Genomic DNA, 25,341 nt, shown 5'->3' on the forward strand with positions numbered 1-25,341 from the left:
CTAGGCAGCGTGTTCTGTCTGGAGAGACTATCGAAGGTGCTTGATACAGCTGGGAGAGTATTGCTCGAAGAATGGAGAATTATCTTGTAGTAGTGCACCTGAACACAGGTGGGGGGCTTCCCAGGCAGGCTGATAATTTCTTATTGCAACCTGCACAGATCTTGTTATTTTCCTAGTTGTTGGGCCAGGTTTAGTTATGTGCCAAAGCCATGTGTGTGGTCATACATCGCAATATTATGGCCTCATTGTCAGATACAAATTATTGTGTCTTGGGCAAGTCCTAACTTTCTGAATTGTCTGGGTGACATTTTCCAGACTCAAGAGTGTCTATGTGTTGTGGTATCACGGCAAATATAGGTAGACTGGGGTTTCTTACATTTGTAATTGTGGTGATTGTGTCTTCCTTGAGGGTGGATAACGGTATGAGCTGTTCAGTGAATATTTTACGCATGCCTAAACTCGCATTATCCTGTAGACAGGACATTCTGGGTCTAATACTTTTCAACATTTACCAGCTAGCAAAGTGCAACAGTTAAATGGACTGCATACAATGATGCTTTCCCTTGTGTTTATATAAATATCTATGCACACAGCTGCACCCCGGCGGATGTTTGAGTATCCTCCGCAATGCATTGTGGATTGTTGCTGAGAAGGATGTAAGCCTTATTTATGCAGGTTAGGGTTTCAGCCATTGGCGTTATTTATTTTTAATTTTTTTAGCAGGCCTCCATCGGCTGATTTCTTTTTCATGGTATTTCCCCACCCCTCAGGATTCCTTTTGTGTACCCTGTGGGATGTTTTTACCCATGTATCCAAGCCCTACCATACAACTGTGCATTACTGGCATTGAAAACATCATGATGGCCAGAACTCCCCAGAGAGTGCACAGGGAAAACATGAAGAATAGGCTGCCACCCATTTTTGCCTATGTTGTGAGCACAGGAGGGCACTGCCTAAAACCACCATTTGGCTACACACACAGTAGCCTGAAACCATTGGGAATGGCAATGCTGATTGCCAAAAGCAACCCAGAACTGGGGGGAATTCATTTTCTTAATGTCAAAAATGGATGCAATACTGGTGCTCACCACTATCAGAAAGTCGGCGTTTTAAAACCACCAGACTTTTGTGTAAAACTGAACAAATGAACCCAAACCAGGCCAAGGAAAGACTTGCTAAGAGGTGGATACAATGTAAAACTATATTCTGAAATGAATTGAAGGAAGTAATTATTTAATGTATATTTCAAAAAAATAGCTGGGGATGTCAGCAGCTTAAGTGAATTTGGGTTTAAAGCCACTAAAATCGAAATGTTTAGAATAAATGAGTGACCTACTTGTGAGTGTCACATAGGTTGCAATTGTTTAAATGTCATAGTTTTGAACGTAGAATCAGCATTCTAGCTGCATGTGCAAAAATTGTAAGTTGGATTTGAATGTAGAAAACTGAGAACTAAAGTGACATTTAGCTGAATTCTGCCTGACAACTACCCCCGACAGGAGTTGAACTGGCTCAACAACTCTTCCCAGGCCTGGCTGCATTCTGCTGCCCCTGATAAAAGGAGATGACTCCTCTCTGATTGGATTAGGGGAGGAGCACATGGGGACTACAGGAAACTAAACAAAGCACTGTCACTGGCTGAGGCAAATGTTATATTGGGGGGGGGCCGTAAAGTGGCTTCCTCTTGGGAGAAACTGGGAGGGGCAGTGCCGGTGAGAGCAAGCTGAGCTTGGGGGAAGTGGATAAACCAGAAATTCCACCATGTACTTTGGAAAACCACACTCCTTTGGGCCAGAGCATGATTTTAAAAAGATGGATAATTCACAGTGCGGACTTGTCAAAATTATATAAATAACATCATCATTCTTGCGATTTTTCTGTGCAAATTTTAAGAGGTGTTAGGACCCTGTGGTATGTTCTTGGGGATAGTAGCGGAAAAAAAGGTTGTTACTCGAAATGTATGCATGTTAAAAATCGGACACTTTATCATCTGAAACCCATATCCCTGGTGCACAATTGTGTAAAATCTGGAAAGGTTTCTAGGTCGTTATCTGGATGAAAAGGGGAGAATTCTGTCATAAGTGGACACAACATCGTACAAAGACAGGGATCGGATGGTTTGGTGCTACAGAAAATATGTTAACTGGACCTATAATATTAGAAAAATGGTACATAGATAAATATGTATTTGGGTCAGAAATAGATTTGTGTGCAATTTGACAAGGGGAGGTTCCTCTGACCATAAAACCTACACCATCACTCTGACACTCCATTTCTTTCCCCCAATCAAGGGAGAGAGGAAAGCTTGGCCAATGATAAGTGAGAGGGGCAGGCTTAGCTAGGCCCAGGCACACACCCATTTTCAAAACACATAAAAGGAACATTGAAACCCAGGTAGAGACATTCACTTTCCACTTTCTTGCAGGACGCTTTGCCGGGAGACTTCAAACTTCACATCCAGAGATCCAGACTTCAAATCCATCAATCTCCAGAGACCAGAAATTAACTCCAGAATTTGTAGCAGAGAGGCCTGAATCCACAAGCTGAATCCTCTTCAGCAGGCCTCAAAACCAACCAAACTATTCAACAGCCAGATGAGCTGTTTGAATTCTTTGCCAAGAACTTTTGCAAGAACCTGTAGCAGTATCCAGAAAGCAGTGCTGTATCCGGAACCAGAGAGAACCAGAGACCAGATCGCTGTGAAGAACTGCTAGCAGATGTCCAGCCAAGCCTGACCCGATCGGTGACGAAGTCGCATTCCTGTCCAAAATCTAGTGTGAGTACCCAGCTAGCGCTGTGCCAAAACCAATCTCTTAGTTTAAAATAATCTAATCCAAACTATTTTAGCCTATTAGAACTGCCTCCTAGAATCGTGTCATTCTGTCATCTTTGAAACTGAAAACTGTCATCTGTCATTCTGAGCTTTAAAATTTCAAATCCGAAAAACTACCTTTACTAAATCGGCCGTATCTCCGGAACCGTTTGTGCTAGGAGCGGGTTTCAACTGTCATCTTAAAGCTAAGATTCTAAGCTTTCCAACGAACCTAAAACCGACTTGCTACCCCTTATAGTGCCTCCGTAATTGCGCTTGACGCACGCGACTAAATTTGCCGCGATTTGACATTTTGCTTAATTTCAGCCACTTGTAAAAATATTTGTCCTTGCTTTCCTTGCTGAAATTCGTGTGCAATCTAACAATCATTCATAGAGCATTACTAAAGTGATCCTGAATTAATTTAAAGTATCTCTCACTCACCCTGAACCCCCTATAGGGAATTAAAAGCATTTTTAGCATATTTCTCACTTCTTTGCATACCACATCAAAGTATATTGCCTGTGTTTAAAAATCCTACCTGTTTTCCTCTAAGCTTGGTAGGGGGGAACTGAATTATATTTGATTGCATTCCTGAGAACTGTGTGCTTTCCTTCCGTCTCTTTATCTTGCATAAAGGGGGGGGGGGTGAATTGTCAAAGAAAAGTGATTACATTGTCTTTTGTTGAAGTCATATCAAGTTTATTTTCTGTACTGCATTTTCATTCATCATTGCATTGTCCTTGAAGCCATAAAAGCATTCTCAGCTACTTCATCCTCTCTATATCACTTCTAAGCCATCAAAAAGAGTGTACCACTGTAACATTATCCATTGTTGATCACTATCATCCTCACAAGTGTGCTATCAAATATTAATTTACTATAAAAGTGTGATAGATATATATTGTTTAATTTTCAAATAAACCTTTTAAATTTGCAAAACAAACCTACTTCTTGGCTCAGCGGGGTCAGGGGGATTCTGAGAGAGGGGTGTTATATAAGGGTTGTCATCCAGAGTAAATGAACTGGACATAAAAATACATCAATAAGGGCTTCCATCAGCATCCCAGACTAGGCATTGACTTAGCTGTAGTGTTGAATTGAAGTCGCTTACAACCATGATACTGATGTTACTCCTGGGCAAATTATGGGAATATTTTGCCAGTGTGAGTTTTTAAGAGCATCCGCTGAAATTGAGGTTGATCCCCTGTCCAGCATTCTGTGGTGAGTGAGTAGGCATTACAGTTATGGCCCCTTTTGGTGTTTCTTGGTGTTGGCACTTGTGTAGATGTGCTACCTTGGTTGAGTCCGTCACCCTTATTAGGATGGGTGGGCTGGGTGTTTTGCCTAGTGGTGGTGGTTGTGTTTGGATCTAGGAAATGTCAGATCTTGTTTTGGTGGTTTCCTTGTTTGCACCGAAGGTGAGTGAGTGTTGGTGTGTTTTCTTCAGTAGTGTGGATCTACGGACCTCCTGCTGTAGGTGTGGTGGATTGCAGGTTTGCACCCGAGGTGGGTGATGATGTTGGTCTGATCCCTTTTTGTTCAGCTGAGTTAATTCCTAATACAATTGTTACTTTTGTGTGTGCCCCTATGTGGGTGAAGGATAGGGCTTGAAATCCACATGTAAGTCTCTAACAGCAACAGCTTGTGAGGGTGTAGTTGAGTGTGCATGAGGTGTGAGCATGCGTCAGTGTCATTGTTTGGATGTTAATCAGTGTACACAGTGTGTTTTGTTCCCCTCTTGTGGTGTGTAAAGGAGGGTGGTGTGTGGAATCTTGGGTCTGTATGAATGCATGGATGTGATGTCTTTTGTCTAGGTCCCACTGATCCTCCATGCATGCTGTTCGAATGCTGGTGAATGTGAGTGAGTGACAACTCTGGGAGCGTAGGTTGAAAGTTTATGCACAATGTTCTATGGATGTCAGCTGGTGACTGAGCTGGAGTGAGAAAGTATGATGAAACGACCCCACACATTCCCATCCCTATTTGTCATTATTGCAAAGCGGAAACTGCCCACGGTCAGACACCATGACCAGCTGGCCACGGACATGTAATGCAGAAAAAGTCTACTTAGAAATATACTGATAATATTGAATATGACATATGTGATTTATAAAAAAGTACTACAGGCGGTGGGATATATCACATAACAAAACCCTTGAAAATCAGTGACAAAACATTAGTTACAAGAGAGTTAAGTTGAAATAGTTCACCACAATAAAACCTCTGAAAATCAGTAGGAAAGGTTTAGTTGAAGTGATGGCAAAGTATAGTTTAACAAAGCAAAACCCTTGAAATGTTGGAAAATATGCCACCTTAACTCTGAACTTTCCTGTCGTGCGGCCAATGACCACACTGAGGAGATAACAGTTGGCATCACATATGACATCACTGATAACATCACTTATTACACTGTTGATGACACCATTGGAAACTAGAGCATACCAATGAGCATACTGATGACATCAAAACATATATCACAGAATAACACTTTTTCTTGTCTCTTGGCTTACATCAAAACATGAGAAAAACATTGTAAAGGTGACTGTTTAGTGCATGAAAAAGAGCTGCAATACAGGATTGAATCCATCAAAGGGGTAAAGTGGGCATTAGGCATGGCCACGGGCCAGACCCACTGGATACTTCGGCTGTACTGCCAGGGCCTGGGGCATGGCAGGAGGCTAATCCCAGCACTGTGGTCACAAGCCCCTATCCGGTAAAATGACATTGGGCTGGACTCAGTAGCTAGTTTGGGCAGGGTCAAGGGCATGGCCGTAGGTCACGTGTGAATGTGACAAACGGTCATGGCTGCCATTGTGTGCTCTTGTTTCCTGTGATGTTATCAATGATGTAATATGGGACGCTATTAGTGATGCCATCAGTGATGTCATCATTGTGCTCATGAGTTATGCAATGGGGACACTCAGGCGTAAAGTGGCATAGCTTCTAACATTTCAAGGGTTTTGTTGTGTTAAACCATCAAATTAACGTCACTTTAACAAGAACGTTTTCTACTGAATTTCAATGGTTTCATTACATCGTTATCATCTGGAGTCCACCCTGGATACATTTTAATAAGATAATGTCCTCAGTGAAGAGCTAGAAAACAAAAAAAGGTCAAACGTTTAGCCCTTCACATTTTATAGCTTTCAAGGGCATTCATAGAAATCAATGAAAAGTACATTTGTTGCTAACTATGGGCTGGAGGATGAATTATTCCTATTGGAAACCAATAACACACAATCGCATTCCTTCTGAGATTTACAAAAACCCCTCCGTGGCTTGCTTAACTTTCATTCAAGAAGTCAGGTGATTCGTCTCCAGCGACTTACCCTCTGACAGCATGAATAAGTCTCAGCGATGGGTAGGCAGTTCGCACTTTCAGCTGGTTCTTGAGAATCAATGCATTCACCCATTCCACATGCTTCTCTCCGCCTTTCACCATGAATGCCGGGATCCAGAGGACACTGTCATTCAGCATGGATAGTCTTTGCACAAATTTTTCTCGATCACTCACATTGCGGAATCCCCCAAATGCTCTTTGGACCACTGAAGGATTCATGGTAATGAAGTCAGACTTAGTCCCAACGTCATCGGCAAACTCCACCACTGGTGCCAGATTGCATCTGAAAGACAAAAATAATCAGACAAATCATACAATTGTGTATAGAAAAATGGCCATAAGTAAAATATCATTAAGGAATGACCAATCGGATCCTCTGTTTGAAGTGAAGGATACATGCCCAAGTTATTATTATATTTGGAATAACTGTTACCGATACTAGTAGTAAATACTACTACTACTACTGCTACTAATACTAATAATAATACAAATAATGTATTTATTTATTTATTTATTGGTGGCCATGTTTTAAATATGGATTGTAACGTGAAGAAATAAGGTATGTTAAACTGAATGGGTTCATTTAAAAAAAATTCGAATTAATTAAATGATGTATAAAATTATGCCTGGCAGTTAGCATTAACAATGGATTCCCATAGAATCCTCCTCCACTTAGCAGTTTCTTAAATGCAGGCTGAATCCACGGGAATCCATTACTTTACCACCAGCATGAGAATACATGCCGGAGTCACACCATGTGTGCCTCGGAGACCTAGGAGTATTGCATGCTGGAGAGTTATTTCTGCTTTGCTCCACTTCTCCACTTTCAAGGAGAAGTAAAATCTCCCAGAGAGGGAAAGCAGTGTCCATACCTCTTTATGCCTTGGTGCTATGCCGTGCGTTACCTCTCTGGGGCTTATACAATGACCAACCCACCACAAAATTGAATTTAAATAAAGCTCCCTTCCAAAAAAAAAAAAAAAGGAAAACATTGAGAGAAAGGGCTCCATCACGAGATTGCCAGTAAGCCGCCGGTAGAACCTGTGGCTTACCGGCACCCTCGGCATACCGTTTTTGCCACCCTATATCTCGGTATTACTGGGAACGGTGGAGGAACAGTACGGGAAAAACTGAAGCACCAGCAACGCATTAACGGTGCCGGTGCTTCAGTGAATTATCTGCCGGTAGGAGTCTGAACTCAGAGTATGCCAGTCTGGAAAAGATGCTGATACACATTGTTCCAGACACCCTTTTCCGGGCCGGTATACTCCTAATGACCCCCAAACCCTGGCGAAATCAGATGCCTTAGATAGTACAAACATTCAGCAGGAGAGTGGTTATGTAGCTATCCACATACGGCGTCTTTTGGTTTTAAAAGAGGAGAGCGCATGTTGTCCCTTCCCCTCTCTCCCTCCTATTGTATGATGGTAGAGGCCAGTGAGCGGAGCAGGCGCTGCTGCTCTTGTTTTGCTGTGGTACAAATCGAGAAGGCGATGCCCCATCCTTGTCCCATAAAAAAACTATGAGGGAGTGCAGAAAGTATTAACAGGCAAAACAATGGCTTCCTGTTACTTCGAACTTTGCTAGTGTGGAGAAAAAGTAATCCAATGAATTCAACATGTTTTCTTAGTGAGGCGCATTCCCGCAAAATGTGTCTATAGATTTATACCAAGCAGAAAATATATGAATAAGACATTTATTAAAAATGAAAACAATTTATTTTACTTTAAATGAAAATTGTTCAACTATACAAATGCAATTGAAATTAGAGATTATTTCTGAATGTGGTAATGTTGTAAAATACATCAAATAAAAAGGGCATTAGCCTTAAACACCCACAATGGATTGTTGATGACCTCACATTCAATAGCAGAGGTAAATGTGCAAAGTAAATCCTTAAGGATATAATGGGTTATATGGCTAATACCACTGGTAATGTCATGAATAAAAGTATGGAAGTTGTTTCCCATTGGAAATCACATGCAGTGCCATGTGGGACATGAACAGACAGTTACGTGAAGTTTTAATGTCTGGAAAGTATCGTCCCTACTACTCGTCGAGGATCTTGCTTCCACCACAGCAACATGTGATTCTTAGCACATGTGTGACCCCCACCAGGAGTCAGTGATTCTGCAAAATTGGACATGTGATGGACAAAACAATATCAATAAACCGACCAAAGAGTGGGGATGGGAGGCAGGATGGAGCCACATCAAAATCGTCCCTGGGGCGTGGGGGCGGTTTCTGGCCATGCCTGGGCTGGTTTGGAATAAATAAAAATGTGAATATTTTTTTTTCAATGTTTTTTTTTTTTAAAGCCTTTCATCCTTCTTACGTCGATAAATGAGTACCAACACAGGTTGGGTGATATTTTATGCATATTTGTTCTAACAAAGAGAGCTTAAGCGTAAGTGCTATACAATAACATTCTCATTTGGCCTTGGACGTCTGCTTGGATTCACAGTAATTTAGTGTACTTAGAAACAATGCTATTTGATGCCACTTCCTGTTTTGTCAAGGGGTGAAAAGTTGTGTTTCATCGCTTCCGGGATGTCACTTTGGGGTGGGGTCACTTCCGGTTATGTCATCAGAGGTCAAGGGTTGTGAGGCAAGGGGTGGGCTACTTTTTTGAGGCGAGGGTGGGCCACCTTTTTTTGGGTGACCGGGCCTATTTCTTGTCCCAGTCCGATCCTGTGCTCACCCAACAGGTGATATTATAAATATGATTTCACACCAGAGGGCTGCCCTTTGATATCTTGGACTAGAAAATTCCAATTACAACCTTAGATTATAGTAGGTCTGCAGTCCTTTGGCTGACATTCCTACAACTGTAAGGGAGACAAATATACTATAGTGGAGAGCAGCGGGCAAAATTAACACGCTTACAAACCACCCCAAACAGCTGGTGATCACATCTTCTCAAATGCGAGCCTCACCTGGACGTCACAGGCACCGGCCCTATAACTGTGATGATTTATTTTCCCCTTTTACCGTCTGTATTTGTTTTACTTTTCTACTCGTGGGTTATGACCCAGGGCTGGTCCTTAGTCCTTGCAAGTGATGGGAGGTGGGGGGATAGGTCCAAACTCCATTCTTTTGTTTTTGGGGCTACCCCTAGTGACTTTAAGGACAACGCTGCTGTGAAGTTTTATATGCATCCTTTTATGGAATTCTTGTTCGTCTTTTTTGAAATGTGGGCGTGCATCCTTTAGAGCCGCCAGCCTAAAATAGTGCTGCTCTATATAACAATGACGTGAATCTTGCATGGCGCAACATGGCAAGCTTTTCATTCGATGGCTGCATACCCACAATGCCTAGAGTTTATGGCAAAAGATGGCACTGTGGCATGTGGGCTTGTTAAATGAAATGGCCTAATCTACTCTCAGATGTTTGGTCAATTTCAGAGTGGGATCTTCATATCTTCTGCTGGATTTTGTAGGCCCCTTAACAATTATTAAAATGCAAAAACTACTGCAAAGTGAAGAGGCAGCGGGAACACTGCATGTGATTGGGCATGAGATCCTCGCTGTCAACTGGGCAGTGCAGTGAAGGGGTAAGGTTTCTGTTTTATTTAGGAGCTACTAAGCCATCAGGATGTCGATTCTTATTTATTAGGCTTTTGTCCACCACGTGCCTCCTCTGTCATTAGTATTTTATATTGATTAAGCTATGATCCACATAAAAGCTCCTAAATCTCTTGTACAAAATTATTTAAAGAACATCCTTATATGAGTAATAAACAACAGCAGTGGCAGCTAGATCAGTTATTAATGTTATTTGTGTCTATTTTATTAAAAGGTTGTCTGATTTAATACTGAGTATCTAGCGGTCACATCTTGTTACTGGGTATGTGAGGGTATTTGTTAGGACTGCTCCTCGCCACATGTGCCCTGTCCCCTCTGGGATAACGATGGGAAACTGGAGAGATTATGTTTGATGTTGTTCCTCCTGGACCACTTCATTCTTGACCTTCTCACCTCACTCTTTTCCTAATTCTCAAGCAAGCCAAAATGTGGAGGCATGAATAAGCAGTTGCAAAGCCATACACGTTTTTACTCCCTCTTTATCATGGCAAGTCTGTCTTCACAACCAAGAGGAAATATTTATCACTGATGTATCCCTAGGGGAATGTATGCAAGGCACCAACACTTTATTGATATCACTCCATAAAAATGCAGAGTACGAGGATGGTAAATCTGAGAATTCTGCTTGCAAATTCTGTGTTATGCAAGAGCAATTTCATCATTATTAGAGATACTGATTAGTTTGATCTGATAGCTTAGTGAATTTAACAGTGTTTGCTTTGTAGATCTAAACTCAACCTGTTTGCTAGCCCAGGGCAAACTTCATTTAAACGGACCATATGATATGATAGGTTATTTATAACGCACGCTTAATACCCAGAAGTTTCTAAGCATGGACACGGGGATCGAACCTGTGTTGCTCCGTGTCATCTTGCTTCCAAGGAGAGCACGTCACCCCTAGGCTATCCTCCTGAGACAAATACTCCTACGTCACCGCCCTTTAAATCTCGGGTGACGTGTGACTATCCGTGGTCAAATTGCACTACCAAATAATAAACCATAATGCGGGATCTGGTAGACAAGCAAAACTTGCAAACGGCACAGTGGGAATACTGTTTCCAGTATAGACATGCATGCAACAAATAATATGCTTAATATTTCTATTGTAGTCAGGTATGCTCTTTGAACTAACACATTTTATTTAGCCAAATGGACCTAGGACAGACAGATCTATATGCACTAGAAATAATACCACAGCTCGTTTATACTCGCAAGACTCAGGAGCCCGAGGTCTCGCGAGAAAGGCTCTGTGAGAAGCACAAGCATCGCAGAACGAGATTCCCGCACCGGCAGCAGGATTAGCGGAAGAACCTCCCAGTACTCCTTATTAGAGCTAAGAGTAGGACCTCTCTGGGCAATAGAGACCCATTGTGGTCTTCCAAAGACATCTGAACAATTGAGGCAGTGAAGCAACTGTCTGCTGTAAATAGGCAATAAAAGAAGCAAACAACCTGCAAAGAGTGCCTTATTAATCCACAACATAAATGGCGATAAGGAGGTAGCCGAGATACCAAGACCAATACGATGCAAGGCGTGACGCCACTCCCACCGTTTCTCCAATCTCCAGGTAGGCCCACAATACCATGACCTCAGTAAGAGCCGCTGTTTGTCACATTTGTGGACGCGCTGGGTGGTGTGAATTTCACGGCTGTGAGGAAGAGATCAATGCTCCTCAATGAATTGGGAGTGGAAGGCCAAAGAGTGTTAGCCAGTTTGATGCCAGAAGTGACCGTGGATGACAATGACAAGGGATACAATGAAGCCGTGAGGAGGATAGTTAAGATATTTTCCAGCAAGGAGAACACAGTGCTGCACAGGATCAGGTTCTACAGCCGGAAACAGGAGCCGTCCGAATCAGTGGACGACTACGCCACAAAGCTGTGTGAATTGGCAGCACTTTGCAGTTTTTGAAAAAATGCAGAAAACATGATTTGTGACATGCTCACAGTACACACAAACAGCAGAAAAGTTCAGGATAAGTTCATCATAGAAAAAGAATTGCAGCTGGACAAGGCCACTGAGATAGCGAGAGAAGTAGAAGAGACTATGGGTAGATGCAAGGAGTTTGCTGGCAGCAAATTTAAAGAGAGAGAATCCAGGGCCAGGGTGGGACAACCATCCAAGCTCAAAATCAAGCTGGACCCTAGTACGGAGGACCAAGTGTTGGTAGTAAATGCAGGAGGAGCACCGGTATCAACAGAAGAAATCCTCAGATTGTTCTCCGAAGGGCCTGGTAGAATCAAGAATTACGTACACAAGATAATGTTCACTACCAACGCAGTCCACATAAAACACAAAGTACGTCCAATGCCAGCGACAGCAAGAAACGAGTCGAAGATGCAACTGGAGAAGATGGTGAGGGAGGGCACCATTGAGGAAGTGGAGTCCTCCGAGTGGTTGAGCCTAGTGATAATCAAACAACAAACTCAAACGATCTGATGGTATGCATAGATCTCCACTGTCTAAATGTGGAGGTCATTACAGACAGTTACTCCCTCCCTTGCATAAATGAGCTGATACTAATGATGAAATAGGCATAGGTATTTTCCAAGCTGAACATGAGGGATGCCTACCGCGAAATATACTTTCACAAGGAGTCAGGAGTCTTCCTCTGCAGCTTCAGCAGATGATATCCAGCTAGGGAATAAGTCCCAAAAATTTTTTTGCAGGCCATTGTAAAAGCTCCGGCACCCGCAAACAAGGATGAATTGTGATAATTCCTAGGTCTCGCCGAATATTACGCAAAGTCCGTCTCCAATTGCAGTGTTGAGGGAATTGCTGAAGAAAGGAGCTGAGTTTGCATGGTTGCAGGGGTAGAAACATGCATTTGAGTCCATCAAGGGGAGAATTGTAAGAGCTTCTTGCCTGCAACCATTCAATCCCCAGTGGGACACAGTCATCACGACCGATGCAAGTGAGTACGGCTTGGGTGCGGTGCTGACCCAAAGGAATGGAGTTACCGAACATATAGTGGCATTTGCCTCTAAAGCATTCTCCAGCGCTGAACAAACACTACTCAACAGTGCAAAAGTAGATGTTAGCTTGTGCATGGGCGGTAGAATATTACATGACATACATATGGGGTACCAAATTCAGGTTAGTCGCAGATCACAAAACATTGATCCACAAGTTAATACCTGGTGGGACGAGAACATCCACGCTCCAACTAGCCCGCATCGCAGTGAAGTTACAAGAATATACATTTGGAAATGCGGATATTGCAGGGTGGAAAATAGCCCAACTATACTGTATGTCAAGGTTACCGGAGAACAGGGAGAAAGCTACCTCATTTCTCAAACACAAGCGTGTGGTGGTGTCAATCTAAAGATCTGATGAGAAAGTTCTTCTTATAAATGAATGAAGGCCATTGGAAAGAAGAAGCCAGTAGAGACTCCACAATGTTGAGGCTCACCGAATGTGTTAGGAAGGGCTGGCCGGAGGAGAGGGCTATGCCGGAAGGTATGAGACCATATTGGAAAGTGGTGGAAGTAATCTTCCAAGTGAAGGCCTGTTAATCGACAGAGACCAAGTGATTCCAACTTTAGGCATGAGAAAGCTCATCGTATGCAGGACCCGTTCTGGACATCTAGGGAGCACCATGACACAGCACCGCTTGAGAGAAGCTTACTGGTGGCCCGCCATGGATCAGGATATACGCAGGATGATCGAGAGATGTCATGAATTCCAGAATAGTGACAAAAGGTTGAAGACAAGACAGGCACCCATAGTACCTACAGAAGTACCTACAGAAGTGTGGCACAAACTAGGTTTGGATTTTATAGGCCCTTTGGAGGCAATGCCCTCAGAACATTGGTGTGGGGTGGTCATGATTGACTATCTATCGAAGTGGGTAGAAACCAAATTCATACCGAATACTATCAATGCGAGCTTAATTGAAGTGTTAGCAGTCGATTTCCAGAGGGAAGGACATCGTTACAGACAATGGAGTCCCACTGGTCTTCCAGGAAATGGAGAACTTCATGAAAAACAACACCATAAGACAGATCAAAGCAGCACTATATCACCCCAAGCAAATGGACTGGTGAAGAGAACAAACAGGTTAATCAAGGGGCAGTACAACTGGCCACGGCCTCGGGCATGGACCCTTTCAAGACCCTGCTGGAAGCCATTTCAGCTTGTCGCTTGACCCCCAACCGCATCTCCCATGTATCGCTGTTCCACATGCAAAGGGGAAGAGGAGCAGCGTCCACGCTAGTACCTTCATGATTGTCATGTGTGAGGGAGGATGATGAGGTAAATATGAAAGATGTAGTATGGAGGATATAGAACAGCAAGAAACAGATGAAGGAATCGAGTGCCCAATGAAGCGCAACCCAAACGCAAGGAATTAGGGAAGACGACTGGGTCAAAATCTGTTTGCCGCACAAAGGCCAAGTGACCGGTTCCAAGTTCAGTTGTCCGATCAAGGTAGTGCATAGAGGACCTCTCTGAGCAATAGAGACCCCTTGTGGTCTTGGAAAACAATTGAGGCAGTGACGCAACTGTCTGCTGTAAATAGTTAAAGTGCATGCTGCCAATAAAAGAAGCAAACAACCTGCAGAAAATGCCTCATTAATCAACAACAGTGCCTTATGTTAGATTCCCCCAGCTCCTAAGCGCTGTAATTGTAGGTATCATTATTAACCAATTAAATGGTGCCTAATTTAACAACTTCAGAAGGATGAAGGACAATGAGTTGCCATGGGCGGGATTCAAACCTATGCCGACAGGTCACAGGCAGAGCGCTGAAGTGAGTTCTGAGCTTGCCAGGATTTATGTAACCAGAGACCAAGGGCCTGATTTAGCTAGCATTTTTCAATGATTTAGCTAGCAATTTTTGAAACACCTGTGTATAGGCGCGTTACAAATGCCATATCATATCATATCAATGGGGTTTCTCATTCAAAATGCTTTTGTAAATCCGGCCCAGAGTGTTATTTTGGAAGCCAACCTCCCTTACAACGGGAATAGATTTTCCATAGTTAAAGGCACAGGGGAACCCTTTAGTTTCCCAATGCTTGAGGCACCATTGGTCACTCTCAATTGCTGCACGTGCCGGTCAATTTACTTGCTGCGGTATCTTGATGGAAAGTCTGAACAGGACTATTCAGTAATATGGGACTGATTGATCAACCTTGGTTTACGTTTTCACTGGTCCTGTATTTGAACAATTAATTACTGTTCAGCTGATTTGTATTGGAACATTTATTTACAATCTGTGGATGTGGTGGTAAAGCAGCCATAACTGAGAATTGCCACTTAGCATATACACCTTTTCCTAGAAAAAGGTAAAATATGTGTGGGGGTAACAGCGGAAACCTGTGTTGTTGACCAATTTGACATTTTGTTTCAAAGGTGGAGTCCTCACCGTCCTTTCTAATATTATCCAATTGATAAAAAAGTTTGAGATTTGTGTACCACATACCCATTGTGCAGTGCAGCAATTAGCAAACATTACTGATGATCAACATTTTCATAAGAGCATTCTTCACATTAAAATATACATAGTCATACAATGAGTATAGCTCAAACTCATAGCAATTGACGTAAGTCTCCAAATTCACATACTTCACCCATCCCTTCCCAGGCATGGATGAACTAGATGTCCAACCTGCATTCCCAACAACTTGTGTAAGGCTGGACCCACACCAAATGGCACACCTGGACCGACCGCTGCATTAGAATCACCGGAACAGCCCCTCAGTGGGTCAGATCCTTCCTCAGTGAACTGTGGTTACAGGTAATCAGTGTCTTCCAATATCATCCGTTAACCAACATCCATGTATGATCTCCAGGGAAGCTTCCTCTAGCCACACCAATTCATTGCATACATCAGACTGTTTGCTGTTCTGGTCCACTAAACCAAATACACGCGGAAACAGAGAGGATTAATCAGACTGAGTGTCCTAGTCCCTTCTATGTGGAAAACCTTACTCCCTGACCTGATAATGCAGTGCCAACACTGCTTGTCAGGAAAAACATGAACGCCTTACTGTTTGTTGGGAGGCAGATGAATACGTCATCTATGGCTTGTACACCGTTCCCAGGCCCAATACCATAGAGGTGACAAGCCTTACTCACTGAGGCAACCGTAACACCCTTTTACCAGGCAGGTGAAGCAAGACAGAGACAATTTAAGCTGAAGATGGCAAAACTTCTTATTGCTCCTAAGCAGTTACCTTCTGCATGTTTGCACTGTACTAAACACCAAATAAATATTAATAAAATAAAAGAAGATGAAAGGTCACTTGATTTCAACTTCCCCCAGTTGTCATAATCCTATCAATAATCCCCTAGCGTTGACTCATAAGCGAGAAAAAAACAAGAACCTTAACTTGTTCAAGGAATGGAATGCAAAGATTATTAATGTCTGATTATGGTTTAGTGTGCGCATTCTGTTGCCATCCATAAAAAAAGATGTCTACTTCCCACGCCAGTCTTAAACAGTGTGTCCATTAATCTTTCCTAGCAATAACGAATGAGTAAGCGTCCCGATGGCATTAGAAAACATACCTCATCCGACTGAAGAATGGTTGTATTGTCGCCGTCTCAATATTTAAAGACAATGAAGCACTTCAAGAGACCCATATTTCAAGAAAGAGGCTCATAAATCAAGGAAATGTTGACTTGATTAATTCATCTCCATACCACCTCGAAATCTAAAGTGTAGCAACATATTACGAAAATAACATTAAATGCGCCAGATATCTCATAAAAGAGTGCTGTCATCAATGTTTCTAATAAAGCAAGGAGCACATAATTGCTGCCTGCTTTCATAGCTGCTGTTTGCTATTTATGTTGCTCCTCTGGCATTACGAATATGTCAAAAGCATCCTGACATTAAAAGGGATTATTATAAAGGATTTTATATATCAATGTTGAATAACAATATACAGATGATAGCTTACCATAGGATTCAGGTGAGGCAGGCGATTTAGAAACTTTTACAAAATAAGATGTCCACATTCTGGATTCAAATAAATTGATTATGCATGATCTACGATTATCACAGAAGGTGGAAATAAAACTAGAACTGACTCTTTCACCTACTATGAAACAAAAAGTACCAGAGCGAACAGTCCTGCTGCGCGTTTATAATGAAAGTCTCATGGAAGGTGTCTAACTGAAACCTGTTTAAGACCCACTGGAGGCTAAATTAAGGCCTAGGATATGTGCAATGGGGAGAGGAGGTGGCAGCCAATACATGATTGCAGGATAGAATGACAAAACCTGACATGACCTAAATCAGCACATGGAAATCGTTATTTGTTTATTTTTTGGGTTTTAATATTTTTTATTTTCAATAAAACACGTCAAGGAAATCGTTATCTCATGAAATCAGAATGTTCAAAGCGCAGTCAATAACTACTAGTATTGACTAGTATTGACTGCACTCTGAACATTCTGACTTCAAAGAAGACGGAAACAACAATGTAATTCCCAGGAAAGATTTCTTTCAATAAGACACTTCCCTCTTTTTTCACTTCAACATCCTATTTAGCAGAAGAACAAGCAAGCTAAAACATGGGAAAATGCTTCCACTTTCTTATAGAGAAACGTTTACTTTTACATGACCCCCAAAAGCATGCCAATGAACACAAGCCTACGAAAATAAAACCACATGTACTTGCATAAACTCATACCACATAAACTCAGTTTATAGATTTTTCTTTCTCATTATTAAACTAACATTTTTACTTCAAGTTCAAAGCTTCAAAACATGTGTTGCTACTACCATTATGTGCTAACAACCTTATAGAACTAGGGAGAGCTCATCTTCGCTTGGGATAATGAACCTTGTCCAATTTATGGCCCCTCAGCACTTGGTGGCAGGTCATTATCCTGGGATAATGTCCCCTACTTCGATCTATAAGACTATAGTAATGGGAGTATGGAGACTTCAAGGTCTTTAATGAAATTATTGGGCTTCCTTTATAAAGCATACCCAAGAACCGGAAACTTGTTTTTAGTGTGCCTGATATTAAGCAATAATACCCTAACAAAGTTACAGTGCCGAGCAAAGCAATGGCCTTTATCATGGGCCGGGTGTGTTACCGCCCATACGGCCCGCCGGCGAGGGTATTATTTGCATTAGCACCCCAGGTTTTTAAACTAGTCAAAAAGAAAAATAGGCAGGGATCGTTCTTATCTTCAAAATGGATGAAGTTTATTTTTCTGTTGTGATCAAATGACTACTGCTCTGAAGGAGTACAGGGAGGAGTATTGTTCTTTACTTCTACTCAGCCCTACACTCATATTAGACCAGCAGTGATCTCAATAATAAAGGTGAAACAGGCACAACCTCAATGGTACGCTCCCTTTGCCTCTTTAATGACAGCACAGGGACCGCATCTCTCCAGCCCCAAAATCTCTTCACTGGCTCCCGGTTCCTGCGAGGATCAAGTTCAAGACCCTCTGCATTATCAACAAGACTATCTGGGGCCTAGTACCCCTCTACATCCAACTCTCTCTCCCTAAATACCTCCGTGCTACTGTCCTTCGGTCGTCTGGCTCTAACTCTCTGCAGATCAGACACTTTTCAAAGCAGAGAGTGGGGATAGATCTCTCTCTTCCGTAGGTGTCTACCTCTGGAAAAGCCTCTTTGCACCTCTCAGACTTGAGCCTGATCTCCTTAAGTTCCGTAGGTTTCTCAATAACTTCCTTTTCTCTTATTCCTTATCCCTCCTCCTCCCCTGCTAATGTCCTGGTCTGCTTCCTGACTGGCTGCCTGGTTCCTGCAGAGTCTTACAGGGCACCACGCCCACCTAATCCAGTCTACCCATCGAATTGGTCTCCCCTGACCCCCCCCGGGCCCCTCAACCTGCACTTGCCCTTCTGCAACCCCCCCTGCACTAGCCTGGCTGGTCCTGCACCCTTGTACCCCTTCCAGCCCCTTGCCTCACACTTAGCTCATGACCTTCCTTCCCCTGCACTCTCTGCTTTCCCCTGACTCTGTCCACAAGGCCTCCAATGGGACTCATTTTCCTCACTGGCCCTTCCGCCCTGACCAGCTCTTCCCCCCTTCCCCTATCCTCTGCACTTCTCTTTACTGCACTTGCACGATCCGAATGTCACAAGGCCTAGTAGGATCCTTTTTGTTTTGTCCTCCCTGTTCCCACTCCCTCTTGTCTTATTGCGCCTTGAAACACATTGTGTATAGGCGCTTTATAAATACCCAATATAAACTAAAATAAATAAACTGGAAGACTCCGAGATCAGCACTGGACTTATTGGCGTATTTGTCTCATCGCTCATTTATTACAACAGTGTGTGAGACATCACTTTTGAATCATACACATTAAAATGTTATTTTCCATTAGGACATTTCATAAAATGACTGCTCCATGTTTAGAAAAAAGCTTCAAAATTGTACTGATGTGGATAATAATCAAATGTTCGTGTTTGCTCCAGTATTTATTGAAAGGTCCCTTTTTAGCATGTTTGAATAGTTCCACGTTCAGCACTTTGATGCCCTGGCTTTCAAAGAGCTCAGACCTACATTACCATTAATAGCGCAATAATTATCAACACATTACCTTAATGATTTTACTGATATGCAGCACAGTCCAAATTAGAGTTAGAAAATGGGGAAATATTGAAAGTGTAATATATTTGACATGCAAAGTAACAATACCTAGGACTAGTGAAGGGAGTTTATTTATTTTTTTTTTTTTTAATGAGACCGCACGTGACAATACGAGAAATATATGGGATACATTACTCACCGTAATCGTATTTCTGATGCTTGTATCTGCTTAGATTCACATGCTGTGCATAGACCGACATCTAGTGGAAGCTGCAGAGTATTACAGTTTGTTTTTCGAAACTCGACAATGGGCGTCGACACAGGGCGTGCCAGTAATACTATCCCTAGTGTGACGTCCACTGTACTCATGATCCCTCACGCGTCTAGGACCCTCAGATTGTATTTTTTGACATGAGGTAGCATGAGGAGTAGCATGAGTACAGATAATCCAAGCAGATAGATAGATAGAAAAGACTACAAGCATCCATGCGCCTTCTCTCAGAGGAGAGGAAGGGTGGGTCAAATGTGAATCTAAGCAGATACAAGCATCAGAAATACGATTACGGTGAGTAATGTACCCCTTCTGAGGCTTGTGGAATCTGCTTAAATCACATGCTGAGCATAGATTAGCGAGCAGTGTTAGAAGAAGGATGTGGGATGTGAGAAGGGTCATGAGCAAATAAATGTCTTAGAACCGCTTGTCCCACTTGAATATCTGTCTTGGAATGGGTGTCAATGCAGTAGTGCTGAGTAAAGGTGTGAATAGAGCTCCAAGTAGCTGCTTTGCAAATGGTGTCAAGGGGTACATTTGCGATGAAAGCCAGAGTGGCCCCAATGCCTCTTGTAGAGTGGGCTCTTGGCGTGAAAGGCAAAGTTTTTTCAGAAAGTGAGTAACACAGCTGGATACAGTTAATAATCCACTTAGAGATGGCACCTTTAGAGACGGGATCTCCCTCTTTGCCTGTAGCTACGGAGACAAACAGTTGGTCTGTTTTCCTTAGCGGTCTGGTTTTATTTACATAGTATAGGACCGCCCTACGCACATCTAGGGTGTGTAGTTTCACCTCAGCCGAGCTTTGAGGGTCTTGGAAGAAAGCCGGAAGCTCGATGGACTGGTTCACGTGGAATTTAGAAATAAACTTAGGTGAGAACCTAGGGTGTGTACGTAAAACCAGTTTATCTTTATGAACCGTAAAGAAAGGATCCTGCACTGACAGAGCCTGAAATTCGCTTTCCCTTCTTATAGATGTAATTGCTACTAAGAAGGCCGTCTTATAAGTCAGGTGTTTGAGACTGCTTTTATGCATGGGCTCGAATAGGGGGCCCATGAGTTTAGATAGCACCACATTAAGGTCCCATCCTGGTGGTGGGTTAGAAATTGGAGGGTGAAGTCTCTTTACTCCTTCCATGAAGGCTTTAACCACTGGTACTTTCCACCACGAAACCTTGAGGTGGTGTATGCTGACAGAGCTGCCAGGTGTACCTTCAGTGAATTAAAAACCAACCCTGCGTCCAGCAGGTGGAGCATGTATGTGACAATTGTGAAAGGAGTGCAATCAACTGGGTTGATTTGCTTATTCTGGCACCAGATAACAAATCTTTTCCATTTGTCAAAGTAGCAGTGCCTCGTGTTTGGCTTCCTAGATTCTCTTAGGATGACCATACATCTCTGCGGTAAATTGAGATGTCCAAACTCTATGACCTCAGGGCCATGCTGCCAGGTTCATTGAGTTGGGTTGAGGATGCACTTTCTGACCTTGGTGGTGGGACAGTAGGTTGTGCTAGCCCGGGAGTTTGATGGGTTCGCACACCGCTAGTCTGCGTAAGTGTGGGAACCATGGTTGTCTCACCCACATGGGAGCAACTAGGACGAGCGTCCTCGATTCTCTGTTCATCTTGTTGACCACCTTCCTGATTAGAGGTGTTGGTGGAAAAGCGTACGCAAACATCCCTGACCAGTTTATCCACAGGGCGTTCCCCTGGGAGCCTGGCTGGGGGAACCTGGATGCGAATCCTGGGCACTGTCTGTTTTCGCTTGTGGCGAATAGGTCTATAGTGGGGAAACCCCACTGAGAGAAGATATCTTCTACGATTTCTCTGTGTAGACACCATTCGTGTTCCTCTGGGAGGGGATCTCTGCTCAAGGCATCTGCCAGAGAATTGAGATCCCCTGGAACATGTTGAGATGACAGGAAGATGTTCCGTCTGAGTGCCCATATCCAAATTTCCTGGGCAAGCTTGGACAGATTTGGCAAACGAGTCCCTCCTTGCTTGTTCAGGTAAAACATGGCTGTAGTGCTGTCCGTCCGGATCTGCACTGACAGGTTCAACAGGTAGGGCTCGAACGCTTGGATCGCTCTGAATACTGCCAGAAGCTCTAGCAGGTTGATATGATTCTTGGCCACCTAGTGAGACCAGAGACCCTGAGCTGTGGTGCAGATGGTGTGCTCCCCACCCTGACAGGCATGCGTCCGTTGTGACTACCGCCTGTATCTCGGGATCGTAAAAGGGTTTCCCTTTGGACAGATTTTCTCTTGCCCACCAGTGAAGGCTTTGTACAAGTGTTGGCGAAACAACCACTAGATCGTCCCACTGACCACTTGCCTGAGACCACTGTTTCGCCAAACATTCCTGCATGGCGCACGTGGGTACCAGGTAAATACATGACGCCATCATGCCCAGCAAACGCATTGCTTTGCGTACTGTTATCTGGCGACCGGCCTGATATTGCGGAATTTGCAGCAGTATATTCCGAATTCTTTCCTCTGATGGAAAGGCCAACCCCTCTTGTGTGTTTAGGACTGCTCCTAGGAACTGTTTGGAGGTGCTTGGCACCAGACTTGACTTTTTCTCGTTTATGGAGAAACCTAATTCGAAGAGGAGGTCGATCATTCTTTGAATGTTTGTTCTGCAAATCACTGGGGTCTCCCCCGTGATGAGCCAGTCGTCCAGGTAAGGGTACACTGGGATTGCCTCCCTGCGTAGGTGTGCCGCCGCCAGTACCTTGGTGAATACCCTTGGAGCCGAGGGTATCCCGAAGGGCAGTACCTTGAACTGGTAGTGCTGACTGTCCACCTTGAAGCGCAAGTATCTTCTGTGCGCTGGGAACATGGAAATATAAAAATAGGCATCTTTCATGTCCAATGTTGCCATGTAATCCCCCTTTTTTAGGAGGGGGATTACCTCTTGGAGAGTAGTCATGCAAAACTTTTGGGGCTTGACATACTTGTTTGCAGGCCGTAAGTCCAATACTGGGCGCATTGTCAAATCTTTTTTTGGCACAAGGAAGTAAGTTGAATAAATACCCTTGTTACCTGGTGTCCCAGGACGAGTTCTACCGCGTCCTTTGCTAGAATATTGGCGATCTCTTCGAGGAGGATCTTCTGGTGGTCTAATGAGTGTACTTTTTGTTGTGGAGGGTGGTTTCGGGGACGCTCTAACAGTTCTTTGAAGTATCCTGCGGACACTGTGGACAGCACCCATCTGTCTGATGTAATCCCTTCCCAAGCTTGGGTGAAGTTGGAAATGCGTTCCCCTACTGGGGATGCGTGAGAAGGGACCCTGAATGGAAGGTCACTGTTTTGGGGGAGGCGTGCCGCCGCCTCTACCGGGGCTGCCTCAACCCTTACCACAACCTCTTTTGTTACCCCTGCCATAACCCTGGGTAGTCTGCTGGTTGTTGTTGTTCCATGGTGTACCCTGCCCCTGGGAATAGTTGGAGCCTCTCTGGGAATTTTGGCCACGTGGGCGACGAAAATTGCCATTCCCCCTTTGATTGAAGGGTTTGTTGGTTAATTGGCCCAGGGATTTAAGAGCTTCATATTCATCCTTGGCATTTTTTAGCGCGTCCTCTACCGCCTTGGAAAACAGTAGATCAGACTCCACCGGTTTGTCTATTAACGATGCTTGGGTCTCGGGATTGAACCCAGATTGCCTTAACCAAGCATGTCTTTTGATAACAGTGCTCTCTGCTATCAATCTGCCGGCGTTATCCGCGGCATCAAAGGTTGCTTTTAAGATGCAACCGGACACGACTCTTCCCTCTGACGCAATCCTTGCCAACTGGCTTTTTGAAGGGTTCTGGGGCGGAGTCGATGAGTGGCGCGACTTCTTCCCACTGGTGGCAGTTGTAACTCGCCAGTAGGGTGGTGGATTTGGCAATCTGCAGTGAGGCTACTTTCCTACCCAAACCATAAATCCTTTTGCTCTCCTTGTCGGGAGGAGCTTCAGACGATGATAGGGGCGTTCCCGCCCTCTTCCGGGTGTTTGTCACTACCAGGGAGTCCGGTTTCAGATGCCCCCTTATGTACAGCGGGTCTGATTGGGCTGCCCTGAATAGTTTTTCGATCCTGGGGTTTACTGCCCTGGTGAGGTTAGGATTTACAAGGGAAGGGTCTATTCTCCTTTATATAGATTTGAAGATAGGGATGGCCTGGGCAACAGGTCTCCTTTCTCCCACTAATTCTTTGGCAAAGTCCCTCTCTTCCTGTGCTCCCTGGGTGTCAATGTGGAAGTGTTCTGCCGCTCTGGACAAAACTTAATTCAAGAGAGGTTGGTTGTCGACAGGGGAGTCGGTAACCGGGGGCTCTTTGTCTACTGGGGAGTCTACCCTGTAAGTTTCTGGGTCGTCCTCGTCCTCCTCTTGGTCCTCGTCATCCCCAAAGTAGCCCATCCCAGTTTGGTCTCCCAACGTGCCCAAATCTGCATCCTCAATAAAAAGTGGATCCTCATTATATTGAGAGTAGGGCTGTATACAGAAAGGGTCCGAAGACCGACCTTGTGTTGGTGTTTCAACCCGGGACTTCTTACTTGGGGGTATCGGGTCCCTAGAGCCTGAGGGTGTAGCCCCGTGAGGGGTATAGGAGAGGAAGTGCTCAGGATTCTTTTCATAGAAGTCTGCCAAGGCTGACATCCTAGACATAACTCTGTCTATGTCGTTACTAGACCATTCCTTAGAGCTGGGAATTACTCTTTCCTGGGAGAGTTTCCCTGTTTTATCTTGACTGGACCTATGGCCTTGTGCAGGGGTCTTGGGTAAAATGACAGAAGGCTGAGACTTGTCTGTCTGTTTTTGTGGAGTAGAAGACTGTGACCTGTCTGACTGCTTCTGTGGTGTAGAAGAAGGTTGAGAATGCTTCTTTTGTTGTTTTCCCCCTCCCCGTGGGTGGAAGAATGTTTCCCCGGTGTTTTCGCCCCTTTGGAGCTTTTCGATGTCTGGCGTCGAGGTTCAGGGGTAGTGTCCCTATCTCTAGAGTGTGGTGGTCGGGACCCGGGTAAAGCCGTCACGCGGTCTGCTGACGCCGACTCCTGGAGTGCTGCCTGGGGATAGAGGTCGGCTTCGTCTTCCGACGATCGAACCTCCGTTACCTTAGGGAGCGAGGCACTTTTGGCAACAGTGGGTGGCTGCCTGGAGTCATGCGGCGATCTAGATCGAGAACGCCCAGAGGACACCGATTCGGTGGACCGTTCTCTGTGTGCCTCTTTACGAGAACTCGACATGCGTGTCGAGTCTCGGTGGGACTTTGCGTGTTTGGTGGAAGTGCTGTGAGTAGCGCTCATGTCGCTGGGGGTTTTCCCCATAGATACCCTGCCGGAAAACCTTCCGTGGTCGGGGACTTGCGCTTGGCTGTCTATCGACGGCACATTGCCCTCGCCGTCTGAAAGCACGGCGTCGCTGCCTTTGCTGAAGGCGCCCTCCGCTGCCATGGCCTCTTGTTGCCTGGCATGGTGGGCCCATCGTTTGGTCGAACGGTCCTTAAGGGTTTTCGGTTCAAACCGACTACACGCTCTGCAGTTGGCCTCGGGGTGGTCCCTCGGCAATCAGAGGTTACACGTGGCGTGCCTGTCAACACAAGGGTACTTGCGGTTGCACTTGGGGCAGAATTGGAAAGGGGTACCCTCCATACGCACCCTGTGGCAGCGGGCTAGTGTGTGTAGGAATATATAAGAAATGCCTATATATATTTAGAGTGTAGAGTATGTACCACCCCCCACTCTCCCTACTTGCAGGGCCTAGGCCAGAGGCCTTCCAAGGCCCGGGGCGAGGCCAGCGGCCTTCCGAGGCCCAATTCCATCG

General features: G+C 44.3%; 1 protein-coding gene across 3 annotated transcripts in view; it reads right to left on the minus strand.

The window, feature by feature from the left end:
- ST8SIA4 (ST8 alpha-N-acetyl-neuraminide alpha-2,8-sialyltransferase 4) overlaps positions 1 to 25,341 on the minus strand; it is a 715,738-nt gene that overhangs the window by 337,362 nt on the left and 353,035 nt on the right. For all 3 annotated transcript variants that reach the window (XM_069625456.1, XM_069625457.1, XM_069625458.1), the window contains exon 4: positions 6,145 to 6,438. In XM_069625456.1, the coding sequence (XP_069481557.1) occupies positions 6,145 to 6,438 (294 nt within the window). The remainder of the gene's footprint in view (positions 1 to 6,144; positions 6,439 to 25,341) is intronic.

This window comes from Ambystoma mexicanum, chromosome 6p, assembly GCF_040938575.1.
Source record: "Ambystoma mexicanum isolate Mex_15411 chromosome 6p, UKY_AmexF1_1, whole genome shotgun sequence".
NCBI lineage: Eukaryota > Metazoa > Chordata > Amphibia > Caudata > Ambystomatidae > Ambystoma > Ambystoma mexicanum.